The sequence below is a fragment of the Carcharodon carcharias genome, chromosome 3 (genome assembly GCF_017639515.1).
Source record: "Carcharodon carcharias isolate sCarCar2 chromosome 3, sCarCar2.pri, whole genome shotgun sequence".
NCBI lineage: Eukaryota > Metazoa > Chordata > Chondrichthyes > Lamniformes > Lamnidae > Carcharodon > Carcharodon carcharias.
The window spans coordinates 13,784,190-13,810,310 of NC_054469.1; the positions used below are offsets into that span (position 1 = coordinate 13,784,190).

Genomic DNA, 26,121 nt, shown 5'->3' on the forward strand with positions numbered 1-26,121 from the left:
TCGGTAGCACCAGTACTGACCGAGCTGGCCAAGTCCTAAATGACACAGCTGCTAGACTGGGTCTGCGGCAGGTGGTGAGGGGACCAACAAGAAGGAAAAACGTACTTGACCTCATCTTCACCAACCTGCCTGTCACAGATGCAGCTGTCCATGAGAGTATTTGGTAGGAGTGACCACCGCACAGTGTTGTGGAGATGAAACCCACCTTCACATTGAGGATACTCTCAATGCCTTGAGCATCCATGAGGCACTGTGGGCCATCAACAGCACCAGAATTGTACTCGAACACAATCTGTAACCTCATGGCCTGGCATGTCCCCCACTCTACCATTTCCATCCAGCCAAGGGATCAACCCTGGTTCAATGAAGAGTGCAGGAGGGCATGCCAGGAGCAACACCAGGCATTATTAAAAATGAGGTGTCAACTTGGTGAAGCTATATCACAGGACTACTTGCATGCCAAACAGCATGAGCAGCAAGTGATCGACAGAGCTGACCAATCCCACAACCAATGGATATGATCAAAGCTCTGCAGCCCTGCCACATCCAGTCGTGAATGGTGGTGGACAATGGAGGAGGATGCTCCACAAATCTCCCCATCCTCAATGATGGGGGAGCCCAGAACATCAGTGTAAAAGATAAGGCTGAAGCATTTGATACAATCTTCAGCCAGAAGCGCCCAGTGGGTGATCCATCTCAGCCTCTTAGAGCATAAGAACTAGGAGCAGGAATAGGCAATTCATCCCCTCGAGCCTGCCCCGCCATTCATTACGATCATGGCTGATCTCATTTCGACCTCAACTCCAATTTTCCACCCCTTCCCCATAACCTTTCAACCATTACTGATTAAAAATCTGTCTATCTCCTCCTTAAATTTATTCAGTGTCCCAGCATCCACTGCACTCTGAGGTAGTGAATTCCACAGATTCACGACCCTTTGAGAAAAGTAATTCCTCCTCATCTCTGATTTAAATCTACCACCTCTTAGCCTAAAACTATGGCCTCTTGTTCTAGAATGCCCCACAAGGGGAAACATCTGCTCCACATCTACTTTGTCTATCCCCTTTAGCATCTTATATTCCTCAATTGGATCCCCTCTCATCCATCTAAACTCTAGCAAATATAAGCCTAAACTGCTCAATCTCTCCTCATAAGACAAGCCCCACATCTCTGGAATCAATCTGATGAACCTCCTCTGAACCGGCTCCAATGCAACTACATCCTTCCTGAAGTAAGGGGACCAAAATTGTGCACAGTACTCTAGGTGCAGTCTCACCAATGCCTTGTACAGTTGCAACAACACTTCCCTATTTTTATACTCTATTCCTTTAGCAATAAATGTCAAAATTCCATTTGCCTTCCTTATTACCTGCTATACCTGCATATTGGTTTTCAGTAATTCATGCACGAGGACCCCCAGATTCCTCTGCACTGAAGCATTCTGAAGTTTCTCTCCATTTAATTAATAAGTCGCCTTTTTATTCTTCCGACCAAAACGAATAACCTCACACTTATCCACGTTAAACTCCATCTTCCAAATTTTGGCCCATTCACCTAACCTGTCCATATCCATTTGTAAATTTCTTATTTCTTCATTGCAACTTACTTTCCCACCTATTTTGGTGTCATTTGCAAATTTAGCTACAGTACCTTCTATCCCTGAATCCAAGTCATTAATATAGATTGTAAATAGTTGGGGCCTAAGGACCGAACCATGTGGCACACCACTAGTTACAGCTTGCCATCCAGAAAAAGACTCATTTATCCCGACACTCTGCTTTCTGTTGGTCAACCAATCCTCTATCCAAGCTAATATATTACCCCTAGCTCTTCCAGAGGCCCCCAGCATCACGGATGCTAGTCTTCAGCCAACTCGATTCGCTCCATGTAATATCAAGAAACGGCTGAAGGCACTGGATACTGCAAAGGCTATGGGCCCTGACAATATTCCAGCAATAGTACTGAAGACTTGTGCTCCAGAACTTACTGCACCACTAGCCAAGCTGTTCCTGTACAGCTACAACACTGGCATCTACCCGGTAACGTGGAAAATTGCCCAGGTATGTGCTGTACACAAAAAGCAGGACAAATCCAACCCAGCCAGTTATTGCCTCATCAGTCTACTCTCGATCATCAGTAAAGTAATGGAAGTGGTCATCAACTGTGCTATCAACTGGCAATAACCTGCTCATTGACACCCAGGTTGGGTTATGCCAGAGCCACTCAGTTCCCGACTTCATTACAGCCTTGGTTCAAACATGGACAAAAGAGCTAAACTCCCGAGATGAGGTGAGAGTGACTGCCCTTGACATCAAAGCAGCATTTGACCAAGTGTGACGTCAAGGAGCCCTAGCAAAACTGGAGTCAATGGGAATCAGGGAAAAACTCTCTGCTGTTTGGAGTCATACCTAGCACAAAGGAAGATGGTTGTGGTTGTTGGAGGTCAGTCATCTCAGCTCCAGAACATCACTGCAGGAGTTCCTCAGGGACTTCCTCAGCCATCTTCAGCTGCTTCATCAATGACCTTCCTTCCCTCATAAGGTCAGAAGTGGGGATGTTCGCTTATGATTACACAATGTTCAGCACCATTTGCGACTCCTCAGATACTGAAGCAGTCCATGTCCAATTGCAGCAAGACCTGGACAATATCCAGGCTTGGGCTGACAAGTGGCAAGTAACATTTGCACCCCACAAATCTCGGGCAATGACCATCGCCAACAAGAGAGAATCCAACCATTGTCCCTTGACGTTCAATGGCATTACCATCACTGAATCCCCGCTATCAACATCCTGGGGGTTACCATTGACCAGTTCAGTCCAAACTGAACTGGACTAACCATATAAATACTGTGGCTACAAGAGCAGGTCAGAGGCTAGGAATCATGCAATGGGTAACTCATCTCCTGACTCCCCAAAGCCTGTCCACCATCTACAAGGCACAAGTCACGAGTGTAATGGAATACTCCCCATTTGCCTGGATGAGTGCAGCTCCCACAACACTCAAGAAGCTTGACACCATCCAGGATAAAGCAGTCTGCTTGATTGGCACCACATCCACAAACATTCACTCCCTCCATCACCAATGCACAGTGGCAGCATTGTGTACCATCTACAAGATGCACTGCAGGAATTCACCAAGGTTCCTTAGACAGCACCTTCCAAACCCATGATCACTACCATCTAGAAGGACAAGGGCAGCAGATAGATGGGAAAACCACCACCTGAAAGTTCCCCTCCAAGTCACTCACCATCCCAACTTGGAAATATTTTGCCATTCCTTCACTGTCACTGGGTCAAAATCCTGGAGCTCCCATCCTAACAACACTGTGGGTGTACCTGCACCACATGGACTGCAGCGGTTCAAGAAGGCAGCTCACCACCACCTTCTCAAGGGCAACTAGGGATGGGCAATAAATGCTGGCCCAGCCAGTGAAGGCCACATCCTGTGAGTAAATTTTTAAAAATTAAAAAAGTGTCTCACACAAACACACACACACACTATTCCAACTTTACCATAAATCCCAATAACATTACTAAAATTATTATATTTTCATGACACTGGTTCCCTTTATCCATCTTGCTTGTTACATCCTTAACAAACATTATAAATTTGTCAAACACTATTTCCCTTTCATAAAACTATGTTGACTCTGATTATTAATCTCCAAGGTCTTTAAAACTATTTAATTTCTTACCTTCTGCAAATCTTCTTTCTCCCCCCCCCCAACAGGCATTTCAAACACAGCTTAGCATATCACCTAATCACAACTATGTAATTTAGCTCTGTTACAGTTTTGGGTGTTCCATCAGCTCTTTCTCTCAGACCGTCCCATGAATATAATTGGCTGACTGGAAATAACACAAGTCCTCTTTCAGTTACGGAAGAATGAAGAAGACGTTAGATTGTAATTCAGGCCAAAAATTAGGAATTGAGTTTATTATTCTAAAGGAGATGCAGGAGCAGAGCGATCTGGGTGTATGTGTGCATAAGTCATTGAAGGTTGCTAGTCATTTTAGTTTTGCTTGGTTTTTTGAGGTTGGGAAAGTGCAAAGTGTTGCCCAAAATGTCATGAGTGATTGATCTGCATTTTATTATTAAGCTGGGTGATGGCAAACAATCAGCCTAACTGTTAATTTTATCATCTCCCAGCATATTGATTTAAAAATCCTTAATCTTCAATCAAACATCCTTTTCTTCCCATCAAATTCCTGCAGCCACCTCCAGCCCCACATCCTATTGCACAGTTTCTGCCATCTGCATCTGTTCCATTGTGTGTTTCCCTTTCTGTCCTCCACCATAAGCAGCAGAGCTTTCAAATTCCCAGCCTGTCTTCCTTGCAGGATCTTGTATCACCCACAAAATCTACATCTTCAGCCTGTTCTCTGTCCCCCAAGATCCCCGTTCAGTCTCACCCACCCTTAGTAAAGCGCCATGGGCTATTTCACAATCTTAACTTATATTTGGATACTATCTTTATTGTCCCTGTTGTTTTCAATCTTTGTGGTCTCCTGCACTATTGACCGGTCACCCTGGTTTCTCAATTTGAGAAAGAAATGCTGTGATTGTGTGTGATGGCTTTTGCAGGCTGCTCCAATGATGTAAAACCCAGCCATCTATTATAGGCAGCTTATTGTTTCTGACAGTTCTGATTTGATTGATGCTTCCAGCATATAACGTAGCGTGATTGGTGTGAGATTTATAAGCAGACACTCTGACACCTGGAGATAGTGTCAAGACTAGGAGGTTAAACATTGCAATTAGACCCTACTTGTACCGATAGGGATAGCTTGCCCTGGAGCTTCACAGGTACCCGGGCCTCGGAAATTAAAGCAGTTGTCTGTGACTTCATCTTTCTAAATAACTGACATCTCCCAACTATCAGGCTAATATTAAAGGTTTAAATTGCAATCTCCTTGGGATTTGGGAGTTCTTTAGTATTAAATGTACTGATGTTATTCAGTTTGTATCCCAGGGTCATGCTGATATTGCTAAAAGCAGCTTAAGCATTCAAGGTGTACTTGCACACTCTGCTTCCTCCATCTACAGTTGACAAAGATTTTCCCAAGGGACACTTCAAACATTAAATAATTACTCTACCCCATTTTACATGTGGCAGAATGCATTTTAAAATGTCTTTCACCTACCCAAGAATAATACCCTTCAAAGAGCTCCCCTAGTACCCCAAACCAGAGACTTGAGCACATAATCTGTTCTGATACTCCAGTGCTGTACTGTCAGAGGTGCCATCTTTCTGACGAGATGTTAAACTGAGTGATGTATTTTGTTGCAAGGGTTCACCTTCAGCTGTCAATGATCTTAAGTAGAAGAAAGTCGCGACTTACCGAGGGGTTTTTATAAGATGTTTCCTACATTGCAACAGTGACTGCACATTGGCTGTAAAGAACTTTGGAACATCCTGAGGTAGTGAAAGGCGCTGTAAAAATGCAAGTGGTGCTTTTTTTAAGTAGTTCTCTTCAGTTTCATCTGAATAGGCCTTCAGTAATGTTAGGTTTTGAAATCAACTTGTTTATTTCCTCTCAGGTCTTTTTTCATACAAATCAACAAGTCTTCAGTATGTTTCTGGCATGAGTTTGCACAATGAGAACCAGCTGCTGTTCAAGTGTTGTATACGCAAGTATAATTAATGGGCAGAAAAAGACGAGCTCATCCATCAAGTTTGCCCTACGCTCATATTGACTGGAGCATCATGATTAAACACTTGAACTGTGGGGCCACCCGAGTCCTGGAGTTCGCCATGCCTACAAGTGGGTTCCAGCGATATCCTGGTTGCTGGATCATTGGCAGCTGCTGCTATGAAGCTGACGTGAGGGAAACCTGCTGTGAGGCTGAAGGGGGCCGGCTTCTCTGGCTGAGGGGAGGGGGTTACAGCATATCGATTCATCAAGGCTCCTTAGACAGCACTTTCCAAATCCACGGCCACTACCAACTAGAAAGACAAGGGCAGCAGACACATGGGAACACCACCACCTGGAAGTTCCCCTCGAAGTCACTCACCATCCTGACTTGGAAATATATCGCTGTTCCTTCACTGTCACTGGGTCAAAATCCTGGAACTCCCTTCCTAACAGCACTGTGGGTGTACCTACATCACATGGACTGCAGCAGCTCAAGAAGGCAGCTCACCACCACCTTCTCAAGGGCAACTAGGGATGGGCAATAAATGCTGGCCCAGCCAGCGAAGCCCACATCCCATAAATGATTTTTTTTTAAATCACCGCAGGCTTTCTTCAGGGCTCAGGTACTGGTGGCTTTTTAAACCTATCCGCAGCACCATCTCCTGTGTCAGGTGATGATGTGACCCCTGCCTAAAGTCCCACCACCAGCTGCAGGTTACCACCACCCCCCCGCCCACCCGCTGTCTGTTAATTGACCATCCAGCATGAGGCATGAGATTGTTCCGCAAACTGAGATTGGAGCTGGAGAGCCTTCACCTTTCGGTTCTGTCTCCGTGACCCTGCCAGTCCAGGTAAAATCCCGGCCTTCCTATCCAACCCACTCATGATCAAAGCCAGCCTAGGAGATCTCTCAGACCACGTTATTTATTAAATAACCTTAAAGAATTAAATCGAAATCTCCTTGGTAAGAATTTTGTGGCTGGCAAACCCTGTGAAGAGAAAAAAAAAATAGTTGTTTGTCGGCACTGTTTACCTTGCAATTTTTGTGGTGAACATGTCAAGGAGGAATTTTTTCAGGTACCCTGTATTTATTATTCAGCGATGCATCTTACTTTGCCAGCCATTTTATTTACTTTAGACCATATCTGGCCTAGGCTAGGCTTAGGCTATTATTACGTAGGTTTATATGCGGTATCCGAGAACTGAAATAATCTGAAATGCAACCGACCCTGAAAGTTCTGGATAAAGGTAACTTGACCTGGATAGTGTAGCTCAGAACTACTGGACTTCTCTCAAAACTTTACAGACAATAAAGTTACTGTTGTCATATAGAAAACATGGCAGCTAATTTACACACATCAAAATCCTTCAAACAGCAATATGTTAATAACCACTTGATCTGTTTTTGTGATGTCGACAGATGGATAAATATTGGCCAGGACACGAGTTAACTCCCCAGCTCTTCTTCAAAATATGACATGGGTTCCTTTACATCCATGGTGCCTTGTTTAATTTCTCTTCCTCCGACAGTGCAGCACTCCCTCAATATTGAGGAGGAGGGAGCAGAGTCTAATGTATCCAGATTTGTCGACGATACAAAAATAGGTGGGAGGGCATGTTGTGATGAGGACATAGGAATCTGCAAGGGGATATAGACTGGTTGAGTGAACGGGCAAAAACCTGGTAGATGGAGTTTAACGTAGGAAAATGTGAGGCCATGCACTTTGCTAGGAAAAATCAAAAGGCAGACTATTATTTAAATGGAGAGAGACTCCAAAAAAGTGCAGCACAGAGGGATCTGGGTGTTCTTGTGCATGAACCACAAAAAGTTAGCATGCGGGTGCAGCAAGTAATTAAGAAGGCAAATGGAGTTTTGGCCTGTATTGCTAGGGGGTTGGAGTTTTAAAATAGGGAAGTGTTGTTACAACTGTACAAAGTGTTGATGAGGCTGCACCTGGAGTACTGTGTACAGTTTTGGCCCCTGCATTTAAGAAAGTATATACCAGCATTGGAGGCAGTTCACAGGTTCATTAGGCTGATTCCTAGGATGAAGGGGTTGACTTATCAAGAAGTGAGGGAATCTTAAATTAGGGGACATAGTTACAGAATAAGGGGACACTCATTTAAAACTGAGATGCGAAGGAATTTGTTCTCTTTGGGTAATGAATGTCTGAATTCTCCACCCCAGAGAGTTGTGGAGGCTAGATCACTGAAAGTATTTAAAGAGGAGGTGGACAGATTTTTGAAATATTGTGGAGTTGAGGGTTATGAGGAGCTGGCATGAAAGAGGAGTTGAGGCCTGGGGCAGATCAGCCATGATCTTATTGAATGGCGGGTCAGGCTTGAAGGGCCGAATGGCCTACTCCTGCTCCTATTTCTTATCTTCTTATGTATTGCACAGGAGTGTCAGCACTAATTTTTGTGCTCAGTTCCTGGACTTGAACTCTGAATCTCATGGAGTTTTAAAATAGGGAAGTGTTGTTACAACTGTACAAAGTGTTGATGAGGCTGCACCTGGAGTACTGTGTACAGTTTTGGCCCCTGCATTTAAGAAAGTATATACCAGCATTGGAGGCAGTTCACAGGTTCATTAGGCTGATTCCTAGGATGAAGGGTTGACTTATCAAGAAGTGAGGGAATCTTAAATTAGGGGACATAGTTACAGAATAAGGGGACACTCATTTAAAACTGAGATGCGAGATGAGAGTGTTACCTCCTTCTCTTAGGCAGTCCCTCAGGATCGTGGATGGCTTGCTTCCACTCTGGTTCGGTGGGTTCTGAACTCAGCCACAGCTGACACTTTAGAAATATTAATCGAAAAGCAGCAGGTGGCTTTTTAACGCCTTTACATTAACTTCTCATGAGAGAATCAGTCAGGGATTTGCCAATCATGCCAAAGGTTCATTAGTTGCAATTTAGCAAGCTTGAGCCAGCTTACATTAATTGGTCAAAAATACATTGATCGCGCTGCAGACCAAGCCCTCTGTTTAGGGCACATGATAGTTATTGAGTGAATGAGTTTTCCAAAGTCGTTGAAGAAGACATTAGGCAGCTAAATCATGAAGTAACATTTCTTTATTAGCACATGTAAGATGACATGATTAATGGTATCTGAAGGCTAACCATTAGAGACTACATAAGGGCATATGGTATTGACATTAGTAATTATGCATTGTAAATTGTACATTATACATTAGTAATCCTACAGATAGGAGACAGTTTAAATGTATTGTGCTAACTCCCAATATCAACTGCTCTCAGTGCAAAATTAAAATATATTTAGTGTGCAAGATTGGCGTAAAGTAGTAAGTAAGGTTAATTTGTGTGGGTATTGAAAGACTTGTTATGTAAAGCTATCAGACATGTTTAAAACCCAATTAAGTATATTGATGATGAGCTTGTAGCTTTAACAGTATGATTCCTTAATCTTATATTAACACTTCCTTCTAATTCAGTGACAGTAATGGGCAGTGGTATCCATTCTATCATAGTATGTGGCCACCTGGTAGATCTATCCAGAGAGAAAAGGCAGTGAAAAGATATGCTGAAAGGCTGAGTGCAGTAGATAGAGTTGACGGAGGCTAGTGTGGAGGATAAACATCATGACAGACAACAACAACTTAAATTTATGTAGCAGCTTTAATGGAATCAAACATCGCAAGGCACTTAATAGAAGCATTATAAAACAAAGTATGTCACTGAGCCACATGAAAGATTGGTCCGACCTTCTGAGAAGCAGATTGCCGCTGCACTTGTAAGTTCCCCCAGCCCATCATATTTCTTCTGGGCTCTTCCGATCTCAGCTATCACAGAAATGCACAGGGCAGTGTACCCCGGGAAACTCCAGAGCAGAGTAGAGTCATGAACACACCCCCTTTTCACGGAACTGGCTGCCGTATGGTAAGTGTAAAGGCCCAGTCTTTCAATGTTAATGAATGGGTGAGTGAGTGAGCGAACAAGTGGGGGTGGGCAAGTGGGAAGTTGGGCGAGCAAACGAGTGTGGAGTTGGGCAGGCGAGTGAGCGAGTGTGGGGTTGGGTGGGCGGGTGGGCGAGCGAGTGTGGAGTTGGGTGAGCGAGTGTGGAGTTGGGCAAGCGAGCGAGTGTGGAGTTGTGTGGGTGAGCGAACGAGTGTGGAGTTGGGCGGGCGAGCGAGAGTGGTGTTGGGTGGACGAGCAAGCGAGTGTGGAGTAGGGTGAGCGAGCAAGTATGGAGTAGGGCGGGTGAGCGAGTGTGGAGTTGGGCGGGCGAGCGAGCGAGTGTGGAGTAGGGCGAGCGAGTAAGTGTGGAATTGGACGGGCGAGCAAGTGAGTGTGGAGTAGGGCGAGCGAATGTGGAGTTGACCGAGCGAGTGTGGAGTTGGGCGGGCGAGCGAGCGAGTGTGGGGTTGGGCGGGCGAGCGAGCGAGTGTGGGGTTGGGCGGGCGAGCGAGCGAGTGTGGGGTTGGGCGGGCGAGCGAGCGAGTGTGGGGTTGGGCGGGCGAGCGAGCGAGTGTGCGGTTGGGCAGGCGAGCGAGCGAGTGTGGTGTTGGGCGGGCAGGCGAGCGAGTGTGGGGTTGGGTGAGCGAGTGAGTGTGGAGTTGGCGAGCGAGCAAATGTGGAGTTGGGCAGGCAAGCAAGCGAGTGGGGAGGTTGGCAAGTGAGTGTGTGTGAGTGGGGAGCTGGTGAGGCGGTTCAGTAATTGAGGGTGTTGTTAGGTCAGGTCCAGGCTGGTCAGGCGGTTCTCGTGTTCAGTGGGTGAGGGTGGTTGGGGAGGGGGCGGGTAATCGGTCTAACATTTCCTGGGTAACTACCCAGGTAAGTACTGTGGAACTATCCCAAGTCTGCAACTCAGAGGTTGAGGATCCTGGGCAGCAGGTGAATTGCCCATTGGAAGTTTAGACTTCTGAAGATGTGCCTATTACAAATAGTGATTTTTAATCCACTTGGAATTGAACTTTTGAGAATACACTTCTTAAAACAATGGTAACCCCCAGGATGATGATAGTGGGGGATTCAGCAGTGGTAATGCCATTGAACGTCAAGGGGCGAAGGTTAGATTCTCTCTTGTTGTAGATGGTCATTGCCTGGCACTTGTGTGGTCGAATGTTAGTTGCCACTTGTCAGCCCAAGCCTAGTTATTGTCCAGGCCTTGCTGCATTTGGACATGTACTGTTTCAATATCTGAGGAGTCACAAATGGTGCTGAACATTGTACAATCATCAACGAACATCCCCACTTCTGAAGGAAGGAAGGTCATTGACGAAGCAGCTGAAGATGGTTGGGCTTAGGACACTACCCTGAGGACCTCCAGCAGTGATGTCCTGGATCTGAGATGTTTGACCTCCCACAATCACAATCATCTTCCTTTGTGCTAGGAATGACTCCAACCAGCGGAGAGTTTCCCCCCTCATTCCCATTGACTCCAGTTTTTCTAGGGCTCCTTGAAGCCACACTAGATCAAATGCTGCCTTGATGTCAAGGACAGTCACTCTTACCTCACCTCGGGAGTTCAGGTCTTTTGTCTATGTTTGAACCAGGGCTGGAATGAGGTCAGGAGCTGAGTGATCCCGGTGGAACACAAACTGAGTGTCAGTGAGCAGGTTATTGCTAAGCAAGTGCTGCTTGATAGCACTGTTGATGACCCGTTCCATCATTTTACTAATGATCAAGAGCAGACTGATGGGGCGGTAATTGGCTGGGTTGGATTTGCCCTGCTGTTTGTGTACAGAACAAACCTTAGCAATTTTCCACATAGCTGGGTAGATGCCAGTGTCGTAGCTGTACTTGAACAGCTTGGCAAGTTCTGGAGCACAAGTCTTCAGTACTATTGCTGGAATATTGTCATGGCCCATAGCCTTTGCAGTATCCAGTGCCTTCATCTATTTCTTGATATCATGTGGAGTGAATCAAATTGGCTGAAGATTGGCATCTATGATGCTGGGGACTTCCAGAGGAGGCAGAGTTGGATAATCCACTCGGCACTTCTGGCTGAAGATGTAGCAAATGCTTCAGCCTTATCTTTTGCACTGATGTGCTGGGCTCCTCCATCATTGAGAGTGGGGATATTTGTGGAGCCCCCTCCTCCACTGAGTTGTTTATTTGTCCACCACCATGCACAACTGGATGTGGCAGGACTGCAGAGCTTAGATCTGATCTGTTGGTTGTGGGATTGCTTAGCCCTGTCTATCACATGCTACTTATGCTGTTTTGAACGCAAGTGGTCCTGGTCGACACCTCATTTTTAGGCATGCCTGGTGCTGCTCCTGGCATTCCCTCCTGCCCCCTTCATTGAACCAGGCTTGGTGGTAATGGTAGAGTGGGGGATATGCCAGCCATGAGGTGACAGATTGTGATTGAGTACAATTCCTGGCTGCTGATGGCCCACAGCGCCTCATCGTTGTCCAGTTTTGAGTTGCTTGATCTGTTCAAAGTCTACCCCATTTAGTATGGTGGTAGTGCCACACAACATGATGGAGGGTATCCTCAATGTGAAGACGGGACTTCATCTGCACAGGGACTGTGCAATGGTCACTCCTACCGATACTGTCACGGACAGATGCATCCGTGACAAGCAGATTGTTGAGGATGAGGTCAAGTATGATTTTCCCTCTTGTTGGTTCCCTCACAACCTGCCGCAGACCCAGTCTAGCAGCCATGTCCTTTAGGACTCAGCCAGCTTGATAAGTAGCGGTGCTACCGAACCACTCTTGGTGAAGGATATTGAAGTCCCCCACCCAGAGTACATTCTGTGCCCTTGCCACCCTCAGTGCTTCCTCCAAGTGGTGTTCAACATGGAGGAGTAATGATTCATCAGCTGAGGGAGGGCGTTACGTGGTAATCAGCGGGAGATTTTTTTGCCCACATTTGACCTGATGCCATGTGGTCCGGAGTCGATGTTGAGGACTCCCAAGGTAACTCCCTCCCAACTGTATACCACTGTGCCGCCACCTCTGCTGTGTATGTCCTGCAGTGGGACAGGACATACTCAGGGAGGTTGATGGTGGTGTCTGGGACATTGTCTGTAAGATATCGTAAGGACGACTATGTCAGGCTTTTGCTTGACTAGTCTGTGAGACAGCTCTCCCGATTTTAGCACAAGCCCCCCAACAAGGAGGACTTTGCAGAGTCAACAGGGCTGGGTTTGCTGTTGTCGTTTCTGGTGTCTAGGTCGATGCCGGGTGATCCATCCGGTTTCATTCCCTTTCGACTTTCTAGTGTTTTGATACAACTGAAGCTTGCTGGGCTATTTCAAAGGGCATTTAAGAGTCAACTGCTTTGCTGTGGGCCTGGAGTCACATGTAGGCCAGACCAGGTAAGGATGGCAGATTTCCTTCCCCAAAGGACAATAGTAGACCAGATGGGTTTTTACGACAATCAACACTGGTTTCCTGGTCATCATTAGATTTTTAATTCCAGATTTTTATTGATTGCATTCAAATCCCAGTGCCTGCCATGGCGGGATTCGAACCCTGGTACCCAGAGCATTACCCTGCATTTCTGGATTACTGGTTCAGTGACAATACCACTGCGCAGAGTGATTGGAGGCTCCACTACATCTGTGACAGTTCTGGAATGATGGGAGGCTATTCTTCAAAGGAGACAATAGTCCAAAAATGTTCTTGATATGAGCATGTCTCAGAGACTTATTGCTTTTAGATACTACTCCTTGGAAGCAATGATTGAAGTTGAAGGTGGCTTTAAGAGTCATAGATCCACACATGCAGTGCCATGACAGTATTGTCACTGTGTATTTATGAATAGTAATTTTCCCAATTCAGCTATGGCAGGAGGCGGGAGGTGAGATGAGCAGAGGCTAGGCAGAGAATGTTGAATGGTAGACTGTTGATGGAGGGCAGCCCAAAGATGGGGAAAGAAAATGAAACTTCAAAAACATTCTTATTTGTACAGTCCACATCCCACTTCATTGGGAAGGAAATGCCAGGCCTGCAAAGACCCAACCAGAGACTGTAAACCCTTGAGGAATGTGAAAGACTCTATCTGCTGTGCGATTAACAGGTCATTAAGACAAGCTCCTGAGATTCAACTGTGGTTGATGGGACATTAAATCTAATAACTTGGGCCATGAGACAATGACTAAGATAACTTTGCAGACTTGAGCTAATCAAGCTACCCTTTGGAAAACACAGACGACAGCCTTATTTGGATTCCCCCATCCAATAATGGAGAGAGCAAGTCACATGACCAGCAAATCCCTTCTGTGTGTTAAAGAAGACACTTTGCAGAGAGGAGATACTGAGGACAAAGAGCTGAAGCTGTTGAGCCTTGCTTTCTCTTTCCATCTTTCCTGGTTAAACTTCAGGTCCTGTTTGCTGATCGAGACCAACCAGAGACATACCTGCTGTGAGCTGAGACCTTTGAAAACAAAAATTCTGCTCAGCACCACTGTCTCTAGAGGAATAACCAAATTAACCAGATGGACCTTTAAATCAAAACATCAGGAGCACCCAAGGATGGTCTGATTAATAGAGTCAGCGAGCCACTGACCATGTTCCAATTACTTCTGGATTATAAATCGATCAACTCATCTTTCCTCACTCTGTAATGTGTCTGAATGTGTCTGTGTGTGTGTGTGTGTGGTGTGTATTTTATTATTTTACATAGATCAGATAAAACTAACCTCTTTCTTTGTTAAACTCTAAAAACCTGTCCAATTGGTCCCTTTATGATCACAGTGCGTGAACATAAGCACTTAAAGAATTGACAAGTACATCCTGTTAAATTTAAACAAAAACCTTGTCAAAATCAAATGAGGAGTGGGAAAAAGAGGTGACCCATTCGACCCCTCCTCACCTGGCTGTAACACTTCCGGGGAATTCCAACAAAGGTGCGCACGTCAGGACTTCCACAGTATTCCCAACACGCATCTTTTGTCATACCCTCTGGTGCTCAACAACCGAGAGATGGGAAGATTTGGCCCCTATGGGTCAAAAGAGGTTTGGTTTCGAGGAGCAAAAACAGAAAATGCTGGAAAAACTCAGCAGGTCTGGCAGCTCTGAAGAAGTGTCATACGGACTCAAAGCGTCAACTCTGTTTCTCCCTCCACAGATGCTGTCAGATCTGCTGAGTTTTTCCAGCATTTTTTGTTCTTATTTCAGGTTTCCAACATCCGCAGTATTTTGCTTTTACCTTGGTTTTAAGGAGCGCCTTAAAGGAGGAAAGCAAGATGGAGCACCGAGAGGTGTAAGAAGGCAATTCCTGAACTTAGGGCCTAGGCAACCAGTCCGCCACTGGTGGAGCGATTAAAATCAGGGATCCTCAGGCCAGAATTAGAGGAGCACAGAAATCTCTGAGGGTTGTGGGAAAAGAGATTATAAAGATAGTGAGGGATAAGACCATGGAGGGATTTAAAACAAGTTTGTGAATTTTAAAGTCAGGATATTGCTTGAGCAAGAGTCAGTTTAGGTCAGTGAGTACAGACGTGATATGGGATCTGGACTTGGTGCCAATTAAGACATGGGCAGCAGAGTTTTGGATGACCTCAAAGTTTACAGAGTCGAATGTGCGAGATCAGCCAGGAGTATATTTGAAAAATCAAGTCTCGAGACAGCAAAGGCATGAAAGAAGCAGATGAGCTGAGAGTGAAGTTGGTCAATGTTACAGGGTGGAAATAGGCAGTTTTGGTGACGGCGAAAATATGTGGTCGGAAGCTCATCTTGTGGGGTCACATATGATGCCAAGGTTGTGAACAAACTGGTTTAGTCTCAGACTGTTGCCAGAGGGAGGGATGGAGTTGGTAGCTAGAGAACAGAGTTTGTTTTCCCAACTTTTAATTGGAGGAAATTTCTGCTCATCCAGTCAGATGCTGAATAAACATAATAATTTAGCAACATTGGAGGGGTCAAGAGAGGTGGCAGTGAGGTAGAGCTGCGTGTGAAAACTAGTGATGTGCCACTGTCCAGTTGGGCTGAATGACCTGTTTCTGTGCTATGTATTCTATATACATGTTTATCTTCTTTCTCCTGGCACTGCATAGACAGTGTATAATGGGAGTGGGGAACTTTATGGGGGAACTGTATAGACAGTGTATAATGGGAGTGGAGAACTTTATGGATAGCATTTAGTGAAAGTGGGGAACTTTATGGGGGAACTGTGTAGACAGTGTATAATGGGAGTGGGGAACTTTATGGGCAGCTGAAAGAAAGGGCATCTGATTTTGAATGAACTATTATTCTACAATAGAGGGAGTCTTTACAAATCTAACTGAAAAATTAGTGCAGCCAAACTTAACAGCTGAAGAGATTTAGTGACCATGAAATTAAATATTGGCACAATAGAAGACTGTTTGAAAAGAATATCCAATTTATGCCTTATTTGTGAGGAAGGCGACGTATGCTCAAGCAATAGGCTATTCCTAGATACCCGAGACTGTAATATTTATGCATACAACGGTTTGTTTTTGTCCCGTTCTGATGCACCTGTTATACATCCTGCCTGTAGGGGTTATTATTGAGCAGGAGCCTTTGAACCCATTTGATTGATCTTTCAGTCCTAACCAACAAAACGTTTAACCATTTCTTAACTTCACCCTGCCTCCCACTCATGATGTTAATGCTCCATTTACTGAGTCTGCTGTAATGATTTACCAGGCATAAAAGACAGGTTGTTTGTGTGCTGCGTTGCTTACAGCGTTTCTTTAATCTGGGATGCCCAGTTTTAATTGAAAAAGTTCGATTTTAAAATGGTTGTAATTTTCACTTGGCATTAACCAGCTTTGCTGAGAAGATTTATGTACAGGAAGCTTTGCATTATGCTATAGAAATGATAATATTCATGGGATAACTTATGGTACTTTGTGGAAAAAGGAACTGATGTCAAAGGACCTGCTTTTATTTAGAGCTAAAATATGGTAAGCTCCTTTCATAGCTACATTAGCAAAGGCTCTTCATCCCATTGGAGATCATCCTCTAGTGCCCTGATCCACCTATCACAGCATCCAAAGCAGCCTCAATGAACCTAGTACTGTAGCAGTATCTTGTTCTATGAGAAAATATATTCTTCTGAATGTTTTTCACTCATTTCCATTCACGTCCTCCGAACCTAATTCATGCTTTACGCAGAAGCAATAGTCTGAATCTACAAGGTGATTGACACGTTCCAGGAAGAAACTAGATAAATATGAGAGAGAGAGAGAGAGAAGATTAGGAAGGTACTGATAGGATGAGATGAATAGTGGGAGGAGGCTCATCCAGGCAGTCCTCGGACTCGTGACACAATTGGTTCCTGAAAACTGCGTCTTAAGTTGGAACGTCATAACTCTGAATCAATTTTCTCGTAAGAACAACAGGCAGAATTTTACACCTCGCAGGCATAAAATAGCGCGAGAAGATGTCAGGCGAGTCTCCTGACGTCATCCCACACACGCGCGCAATCTTCAGGTCGGCGGGCATGTGCTGGTGTCAGAGCTGTGCCCGCCATCAATTAAGAAGCCACTTAAGGCCATTAAAAAACCTAATTGAACCCAAGTTGACCTTGCCTGTGCGATTTTGCGCCCATCACATGGGCAAAACGAGCAGGCGGGCAGCCCACATTTTACAAAACTTCATCCAAGGGCGAGATAACAAGATTTTCCAGTGTGAGTAGTGAGGAGTTTAGGAGAGAGTTTGCTGCTGGTTGCTTATTGGAACTTGACAGTTTCATCTCCGTTCTAAGCTTCATTCTTAGCATTTCTAGGTTTCATTTCAGGACTAATTGGTGTCTCCAAATTCCCTGCAGGATTCAGACCGTGTGGATCCTTCCAGGTATCAGACAGCCTTCCGTCACCCTGGGAATGGGGATTGTGGTCTCTGCTAGTGCCACCTCCTCTGAGGAGGAAGAGAGGGGCTGAAGGGAAAGGAGGCCAGCTGTCCCAATGCAGCTTCCAGGGGAGCAACCTATGGGAGGAGAGGCACAGGCATAAGGACTGCAGGGCCAAGGGGTAGCCCAGGGTGTAAGGAGCCGCAGAAGACGCCACTATCCTGCTGCCAGGGTGTACAGGCAGTGATACTGCTACCTCATTATGTCCGTGGTGCAATGCCAAAGGAGGCTCCACCTCTCCGTGGAGACCCTGACCTCCATTTGTCAGATGATTGGGCCTGAGATCACCTCCAACTGTAAGGGTGGAAGCCCCATGCCAGTGGCTGTGAAGGTCACAGTGGCCCTTAACTTCTATGCCTCTGGCTCTTTCCAGGGGTCAGTAGGGGATCTGTGTGGAGTCTCCCAATCAGCCATACACAGTTGCGTCAAGCTGGTGACAGAAGCTCTGTTCGGGTGGGTAATGACATTTATTTATTTCCGGATGGATAAGGCCAGCCCGGCTGATTGAGTCAGAGGCTTTGCAGTGATTGCTGGATTCCCCCGCATCCAGAGTATAATCGACTGTACATATGTGACCATCGTGGTGCCAGTGGGTCAGCCAGGTGCCTTTGTCAACAGGAAGGGCTCCCACTCCATGAACATGCAGATAGTGTGTGACCACAGGATGAAGATTCTGCAAGTCTGTGCAAGGTACCCAGGGCAGCTCCCTTGACGTTCATATCCTGAGACACTCCCAGGTGCCGAGGCTCTTCAGTGCTCCAGCCGAACTGGATGGCTGCCGGGTGACAAGGGCTATCTGTTAAAAAGGTGGCTTATGATGCCTCTCCGCCACCCAAGAACAGAGGCAGAGCAGCATTATAATAGGAGTTATGTTACCACAAGGGCAGTGATAGAGAGGACCATAGGTCTTCTCAAGATGTGCTTCCGATGCCTGGACCATTCAGGGGAGCACTACAATATCCCCCAGTCTGGGTGTCACTGATAGTGGTTGCAAGCTGTGCTCTCCACAATCTGGCACTGGTAAGGAGGGTACCCACTAAATGAAGAGGATCTTGACACAGCTCCACAGGCCACAGAGGATGAATCCAGTAATGGGTCAGTAGAGGAGCATGTTGAGGAGAATGCGGAGATCATGGAGGCAGACTTCTGTATCCTTCAGGGAAGTAGCGACATCAGGGACACCTTTATCTAACTCTCCTTCAGCTAGGCTGCCAAAGATCTGCTTCCATCTCATGCCAGGGCTGCCACCTCCATCCCAGATGTCTGAAATGGCCCTTTCATTTGAATTCAAAGTCCCTTCAGTGCCTGTGCAATAAAGCTTAGTGCCACTCATGTCCTGCATTACATACTGGTGTACCCTGCACCAAAAAATAAAAAGGTGAATCATACTCAGGCTATTATGACAAAAACAAAATTTATCTCATTTTGACAATCCAAAAAAATTTACATAATCTTCCCTGATCTTCATTCCCAGATCAGTAAACATAAAACATTGCATAAAAGAAGATCACCTGTGGCCTGTCCCTCTTGTGTTCATGGTGCCTTAAACTTAGGTTTACAAATGCTACATCTTGGTGCACCTGCCCCGCCCCGCCTCTCGCTGGCAGCAGCATTGGAGGCAGCCTACTGACTCTGCTGTCTTGTTAGCCTTGATGACCTTAGCAGTCGCCCTCTGGCCAATGGAGCCTGTGCTGGCCCCGCCTGGGAGAAAGCAATTAGTGCCATGGCTGGTATCTCCCTAGTCATTGCAACCTCATCAGATGCCATGATCACTGGCAGAAGGGTGGAGGAGTTGCTGCCATCATCCAGATGATGACTCCAGAGGATCACCTGCCTTCGACTCAGCATAACCCTGGTCTCCAGCAGTCCTCCGACTGCCGCCGCCCTGGGAACTCTGCCTCCTCCTGCTCCTCAAGCGCATGTGAAGTGCCCTCATCGCTATGCTCTGACATTCTAGCCAAGGAGCTAACACCCATCAAGGTGCTGGTATCTGCACTGGTGCCTGGTTCAGAGTGGGTGTGACATAAGTGCATATGAAGTCTGGTGGTCCTCTGGCGTCAGGGGTGGTTCTTCGGGGTCCTACGATTGAGTGCGTGCTGGCGAATCTAAGGCAAAACAGCAACATGTCATTAGTTTAAGTCATCACACTGTCATTGTGCCTGCCAGGCACCCTGGTGAGACATTGGAGATCAGCATCATGGTGCCGTTGTCTTTCAATGATCAATAGGGAATCCAGTTTTGAGGCTCCCATCGGTGATGAGACTACACAAGAATGTTTGCACAATCCGAAACTCTTACCTCTGTGCACTACCTTCGTCTGACACCCCAGCATCTCTGCGGCCAGTTGACCGAGCTGCATGGTGCCTCTCCAGCTCCAAGGCGTCTTGCTTAAATCTGCATAGGATTAGGAAGTTTGGGGGACCTCCGCTTGTACTCGACCTTTCAATGTTGTTATGGGTCGTCTTCTCCTGAAAGGACAGAGGAGCATGGATTAGTCCCCTCTCTACCTGCAGCGCCAGAGGAACACCACGCAGGGCACATCCGAGTTATGGCCCTCGAGCCGCAAGGCACTCAGTCCCGGCAGACAGGGCTCAACCCCTTGGCCAGCTCTGGTGTCATTGACAGTTGGCACACAGACTCTAACATCCCTGAGCTCCACGGGGGAACAGCCAGCCCTGAACACTTCACCACACTGATCCATGCCAACACGGTACTCCCCCTTCCTAAGCGCAGCAGGTCATTAAGCCTTTTGTGGTACTGCACCCATGAGTGCCGCGTGACGTCATGGCTGTTGACCTGCGCTGCCACCTTCTTCCAAGCTCTCTTTGTTAGGTACGGTGGCCTCCTCGTTTCATTTCTGGGGTCAAGAGTGTCCCTCCTGGCAGCCACCTCCAGGAGGACTGCGAGGTACTCATCTGAAAACCAGAGATGGGGGGGTGCCGAGAGCCCACCCGACTTGCCCTGCTGCCTGGCATCTCCAGCCGCACTTGAGGCCAATAGCTTCGGTGTTCAGAACACTGCAGATATGTTCTTCCCTGGCAGTCCTCAAAGAGCTGCCTGGGCCATTTTTAAACTGGTCACCATTGGACCCAGCGACCAACAGGCCCCCGCCCCCACCCGGCCTTTCCTGACCATTGGGAAGATAATTGGCCAGCCAGCATGAAATCGTGGTCAGGGGCTGATTGCGTGCGGCAGCCCATTTCCCGACCAGTCGTGGGCCCACCAAACGCCAAGAGTAAAATTCAGGCCAATGCTATAAATTGCTGTTTGGCTCCTGGACCATGGCTCGATATCCTATTTTTGCCAAAATAGCCCAGAATTTTGTACTCAATCACAGATGAGTAATATAGTAACATTAATGTATTTATGTTGTAAGTAGCAATCATATTGACATTGAAAAAAATCACAAGCTGAAAATACTTATAGAAATATAGTAAAGTACTGTACTAATAGAGTCAAAATAGCAACTGAGCGCCTTGAATCAGGGAGATGTGGGGCGCAGAACGTCAATGCGCACATATGGAGCACATGGACATTTGAACTTGTTCGCTGGCTTGGCGATGTAAAGTCAAAGTCAACATGGGAAAGTCAAAATGGTGTTGATTTATGAGCATTGTAAGTGCCGTTTGTTGTAACTGAAATGTTGTAAAGTTGAGGACTGCCTGTATGGAGTAAACACAGGCCATGGGTCAGTTGACCTATTTGGCTGTATCTGAGCTGAAAATTTGATTTCAATTTTATTTACTTCAGTAAGGTCCCCCTTTCACTGCTTTCTTTCTCATCTGTAAACCTTAAGCTTCTTTAATCTTATCTCATAGATCATTCTATTTACATCAGGACTCAGTCTATTATCCTTTACACTTCTCTTTCCAGTGTCTTTTTAATAGCACGGTGACCAATACTGAACATGGTTTATCAGGTGCCTGGTTTGTGAATTGTAAAGCCTGAGCATAATTTCTGTGGCCTTTCATTTCACCGCTTTATTCTCATGTTCCTTTATTTCCTTCGATTGCTTTGTCACGTTGTCTTTTTATTTATTCATTCATAGGCCAGCATTTATTGCCCATCCCTAGTTGCCCTTGAGAAGGTGGTGGTGAGCTGCCTTCTTGAACCGGTGCAGTCCGTGTGGTGTAGGTACATCCACAGTGCTGTTAGGAAGAGAGTTCCAGGATTTTGACCTACATGTTGAAAGTCAGAATCCACTTAATCCAAGGCTCCGTTCTAGGTCTGCCTGTTTCACTTTCACTCCATACATTTGTATATTATACATTTCCTAAGTTAATTTGCACATTACATGCCCAGTGTCTAGCCAATCTCAATTGTTTTGCAAATCTTCAGCTGCACCCACTCTTTGCTCTTGCTTTGCTCGTTTTGCCATTCTGAGAAAATTTGCCAAACTTGTACTTAGTTTTGGTAACCAGGTCATTTCTGTTATGAATATTGTCTAACCACTGAGCACCAAGTATTCCATTTCCCCTCCATCAACCCACCGCCCCATCAGCGTCTGACATTACACCTCTCACGAGTATCAGGAACAGATTGACTGACTCATCACGCATCTCATATGCCCTTTGTGGACTGGCAGATGCATCTGCCTGCACTACCAATGTAATTCACCCACTTGCCAGGGACTCTGCGATCCTGGCAACGTCATAAAGTGCGGTTATAAACATGCAGGTTTTTTTTCCTTTCTAAACACCAGCTGCTTTGGTTAACATTCTAACCAGACTGTCACAGAAAGCCACTGAGACTAACAGCCCATTTAGTTGCATCTATTTTTCATTAGAAGTTAAGGTTAAGGTCAAGAAGAAATGATTATGTGAAACAGGGTCGTAGTGCCTGAGAGAAAGGGCAGTCCAATGTAAAGGAAGTTCCACAGTGTCAGGATTCAGGGAGAGACTGGTTTTCACAGAGAGAGGATGCAGGTAGAAAGTAAAATGTTGGAAAGGGTATTTAAGGTTAGAAAATAATTCAAAATTCAAAATAATCTTAAAATTAGTATTAAATCGATAATTCAAGATATCTCATTTTCTAACATAGGTCAGAGTGGTCAATCCTTCAGGTGGATCATATCTACTCTGAGCGAACAAAACCACAGCCTCATGTAAGGATAAAGATCTAGTCAACTTGGTATTCGCCCCTATTGAGTGATGTAAGAAAAGGCCCTCCGAGTGATTGAAGTCAAACACCCCCAACAGACCCCCAACAGTTCCCAGAATTTACTACACAATGCACGCAAATGTGCAATTCACACAAAAAAGTTTCCTGCTGAGATTTGGTAACACTCACTATGTGGGAGAGGGAATCGATTATTAGTCATTGTTGTCTAATGGCTTCTTTCTGTGCTTATGGGTCTGCCTGCTGTGCCAAGAGTCCTTTGTGTAGCTGCAGGAATGCAACTCCCATTGAAAGGCACAACATAGAATAGTACAGCACAGAAGGGGGCATTTGTTACATCATGCCTTGCTGGGTCTTTGATGGAGCTACCAATTCCCTTTTGGGAGTTACAATTGGATTTGCTCCCACTGCCCTTTCAGACAATGCTTTCGTAATCATACCAGTTTGCTGTGTCGGTAAAAATAGTAAATTCTTCTTTTCCTCACTGACTTTTTGCCAGTTATCTTAAATTTGTGTCCTCTGGTTGCTGACTCTCCTGCCAGTGAAAGCAGTTTCTCCCTATCTACCTTTTTAAAACCACTCAACAATTAAAACAACTCACTGGAGGAGGAGGCTCCACAAATATCCCCATTCTCAATGATGGAGGAGCCCCGCACATCAGTGCAAAAGATGATGCAGCAATCTTCAGCCAGAAGTGCCGAGTGGATGATCCATATTGGCTACTTCCAGAGGTCCCCACCATCACAGATGCCAGTCTTCAAGCCAATTCAATTCACTCCACGTGATATCAAGAAACGGCTGAAAGCACTGGATACTACAAAGGCTGTGAGCCCAGACAATAATCTGCCAATAGTACTGAAGACTTGTGCTCCAGAACTTGCCATGCCCTAGTCAAGCTCTTCCAGTACAGTTACAACATCGGTAGGACAAATTCAACCCGGCCAATTACTGCCACATCAGTCTACTCTCAATCATGAGTAAGGTGGTGGAAGGAGTCCTAGCAAAACTGGAGTCAATGGGAATTAGGAGGAAAGCTCTCTGCTTGTTGGAGTCATACCTAGCACAGAGGAAAATGGTTGTGGTTCAGCTGCTTCATCAATAACCTTCCCTCCACCGTAAAGTCAGAAGTGGGGATGTTTGCTGCTGATTGCGCAATGTTCAGCACCATTCATGACGACTCAGATACTGAAGCAGTCCATGTGCAAATTCAGCAAGACCTGGACAACATCCATACTTGGGCTGATAAGTGGCAAGTAACATTCGCACCACGCAAGTGCCAGGCAATGACCATCTCCAACAAGAGAGAGAGGGCAGAATCATCCCAGATTTGCATTAAGTGCAGTAGCAGATGGGTAAAATGATGTTTAACCTGCCGGCTGCAGTGGTGGTTTTTCATGCCATATCGTCCCAAACCACACCTCACGTTAATCATGCATTCCCGGGAAACACGCCGTTTCCATGGCAGGTGGGCTCATTTGCCCGCCACATCATCACCTCACCGCTTCGTCACACCGGGCACTGCATTTGTAGTGCAGCCACACACACACCTCTCAGTGCTTCCAGCCCAGGACTGCCGCATGGAAGACAAGATGGCCCCGAAAGTCAAAAAGACTGCAGCCCCCCCACTTCAGTGACATGACCCTCGAGCGCCTTTTGAACGCTTTGGAGGCCCAGCATGATGCCCTATATCCCCGTTCTGGCCGCAGGTTGGGCAGCTGCATCACCAATCCAGCATGGGAGGTGGTGGCAGTGGTGGTCAGTGCCAACGCCTTGCACAAGAGGACAGCCACCCAGTGCCACTACAGGATGAATGGTCTCATCCATTCTGCCAGGGTAACTCGCTCTTCTCATCACTCTTAACTCACACAAACATAAATCCATCACACATCCACAGGGATCTCACACCTCAAGAAACAACAACACTAACTCTCACACACACCCTCACATCTCCATCAGGCTCTTGAGCTCGCGTCTTCACCCTGTCCATGGTTCCGCTCACTACACAAACATTCCACACAGTTCCATGTGTCCTGCTCACACTCTCTCCATCTGTTTTCATGCAGGAAAAGCCTGCTCAAATCAGCGGAAGAGGCCCCAGACTGGGGGCTGGAGTGGCCCACATTAGGCCCATCACTCACTTTGAGGAGTGTGCCATCACGCTGACTGATGAGAATGTGGACCTTGCCCGTGGTGACAGTGTGGTCGGCGGCGATCACCCTGGTGAGGATCCTGCACCACATCATCCCTCTCTCAACACAGATGTGAGTGCTCTCTCTCCTGTTTTTGACTCTACTGCCATGCTCTACTTATCTCTACTTTGGTTCACAGGGAGCTCTGCCAAGTAACCAACATGCTCAGCCAGCCAGTCCCTCAGCTCCAACCAGGTCCTCATCTCCTGCCAAGAGGACACCTCCTCCACTGAAGAGCTGGAAATAAGCAGCCTGGAAGACCTGTCACAGTGCTTACCCACACCCTCCACCAATGCAGTGACACACACCTTGGTGGGACCTAGATCTACAGTAGGCTTGGGTTTACAATCTGGTGTTCACTGCACGGATACGTGTCCACAGCAAGAGGAGGAAGGTTTGTGCAAGCGCCCCTGCAATCGGATGACTGCTCGGGAAGAGGCATGTGTGAGATCCAAGTCAGATGACGAGCCTCTGGATTTGGCCTTCCAACTCATCCTGGAGAGTTAGCAGAAGGCGTGGGAACATCCAACAGAGCTGTTGGAAGCTCTCAACAGAGTGCCATGTGAATCAGAGGAGTGCGTCCGCCTGCTGTCTGGAGTGGTGCCCAAATGTGCACATTTGGAGGTCTCCTTGGGGAGGGTGGAGAACCTGGTCCAGCAAAATGCAGAGATGTGTGCAGACCGGCACTCCATCGCTGTAGCCATGGGTGAGTTCCTCCAGTGGCTACCCTTTTCCTTCGGGGATGTCCAGGTGAACGTGGACATTCCCTTCCTTCCCGAAAATCCCACCCCCATCCACATTCATCTCCCTGACCTCCTCCCTCCCACTCCTAGCGTCCATGTCTGCCTCTGAGTCCACACCAACCAACCTCAACATCCCTCCAGGTGTTTCTTCCCCTCAAGGAGTCAGGGCAGGGCCCTTGGGCACCCGAAAGCAGGAGGAGCGGCAGCTGGATGCTTCTGGGTCACCCACTCAGGTATCTTAGAGCCTGTCCTCTTCCTCCGAGTCCCCTTTGCCTATGAGCCCCTCAACCTCGTCCTCTGTCACCATAGAGGGAGCAGCTGGCCAACGAGTGATTCTAGAGGGAGATGTGTGTGTGGCAGGGCCTTTCGGAGTCTCGTGCAAGCACTCTCCCATGCACATGGATCCGTCACGTATCACACTTATCTCAATGCCCTGAGCATTTTCAGTGCTGCCTGCTGGGATTCACTTTCAGTTGTCCATCTGAACTGACCTGCATCTCCACCCACCCAACGATCACACTCCCATACAGCACCTGATCTCACCCACCACGACTCTCGTTTCATTTTTGATTTGGACAGCATGGTTTGGATTCGCTATTTTGTGTGCTCCCCTATCTTTTTCCCCTCCCCCAGCCACCCAT

General features: G+C 46.6%; 1 protein-coding gene across 1 annotated transcript in view; it reads left to right on the forward strand.

The window, feature by feature from the left end:
* arhgap39 (Rho GTPase activating protein 39) overlaps window positions 1–26,121 on the forward strand; it is a 487,284-nt gene that overhangs the window by 231,800 nt on the left and 229,363 nt on the right. Inside the window, exon 8 of the mRNA XM_041183281.1 lies at window positions 15,144–15,172. Within this exon, the coding sequence (XP_041039215.1) occupies window positions 15,144–15,172 (29 nt within the window). The remainder of the gene's footprint in view (window positions 1–15,143; window positions 15,173–26,121) is intronic.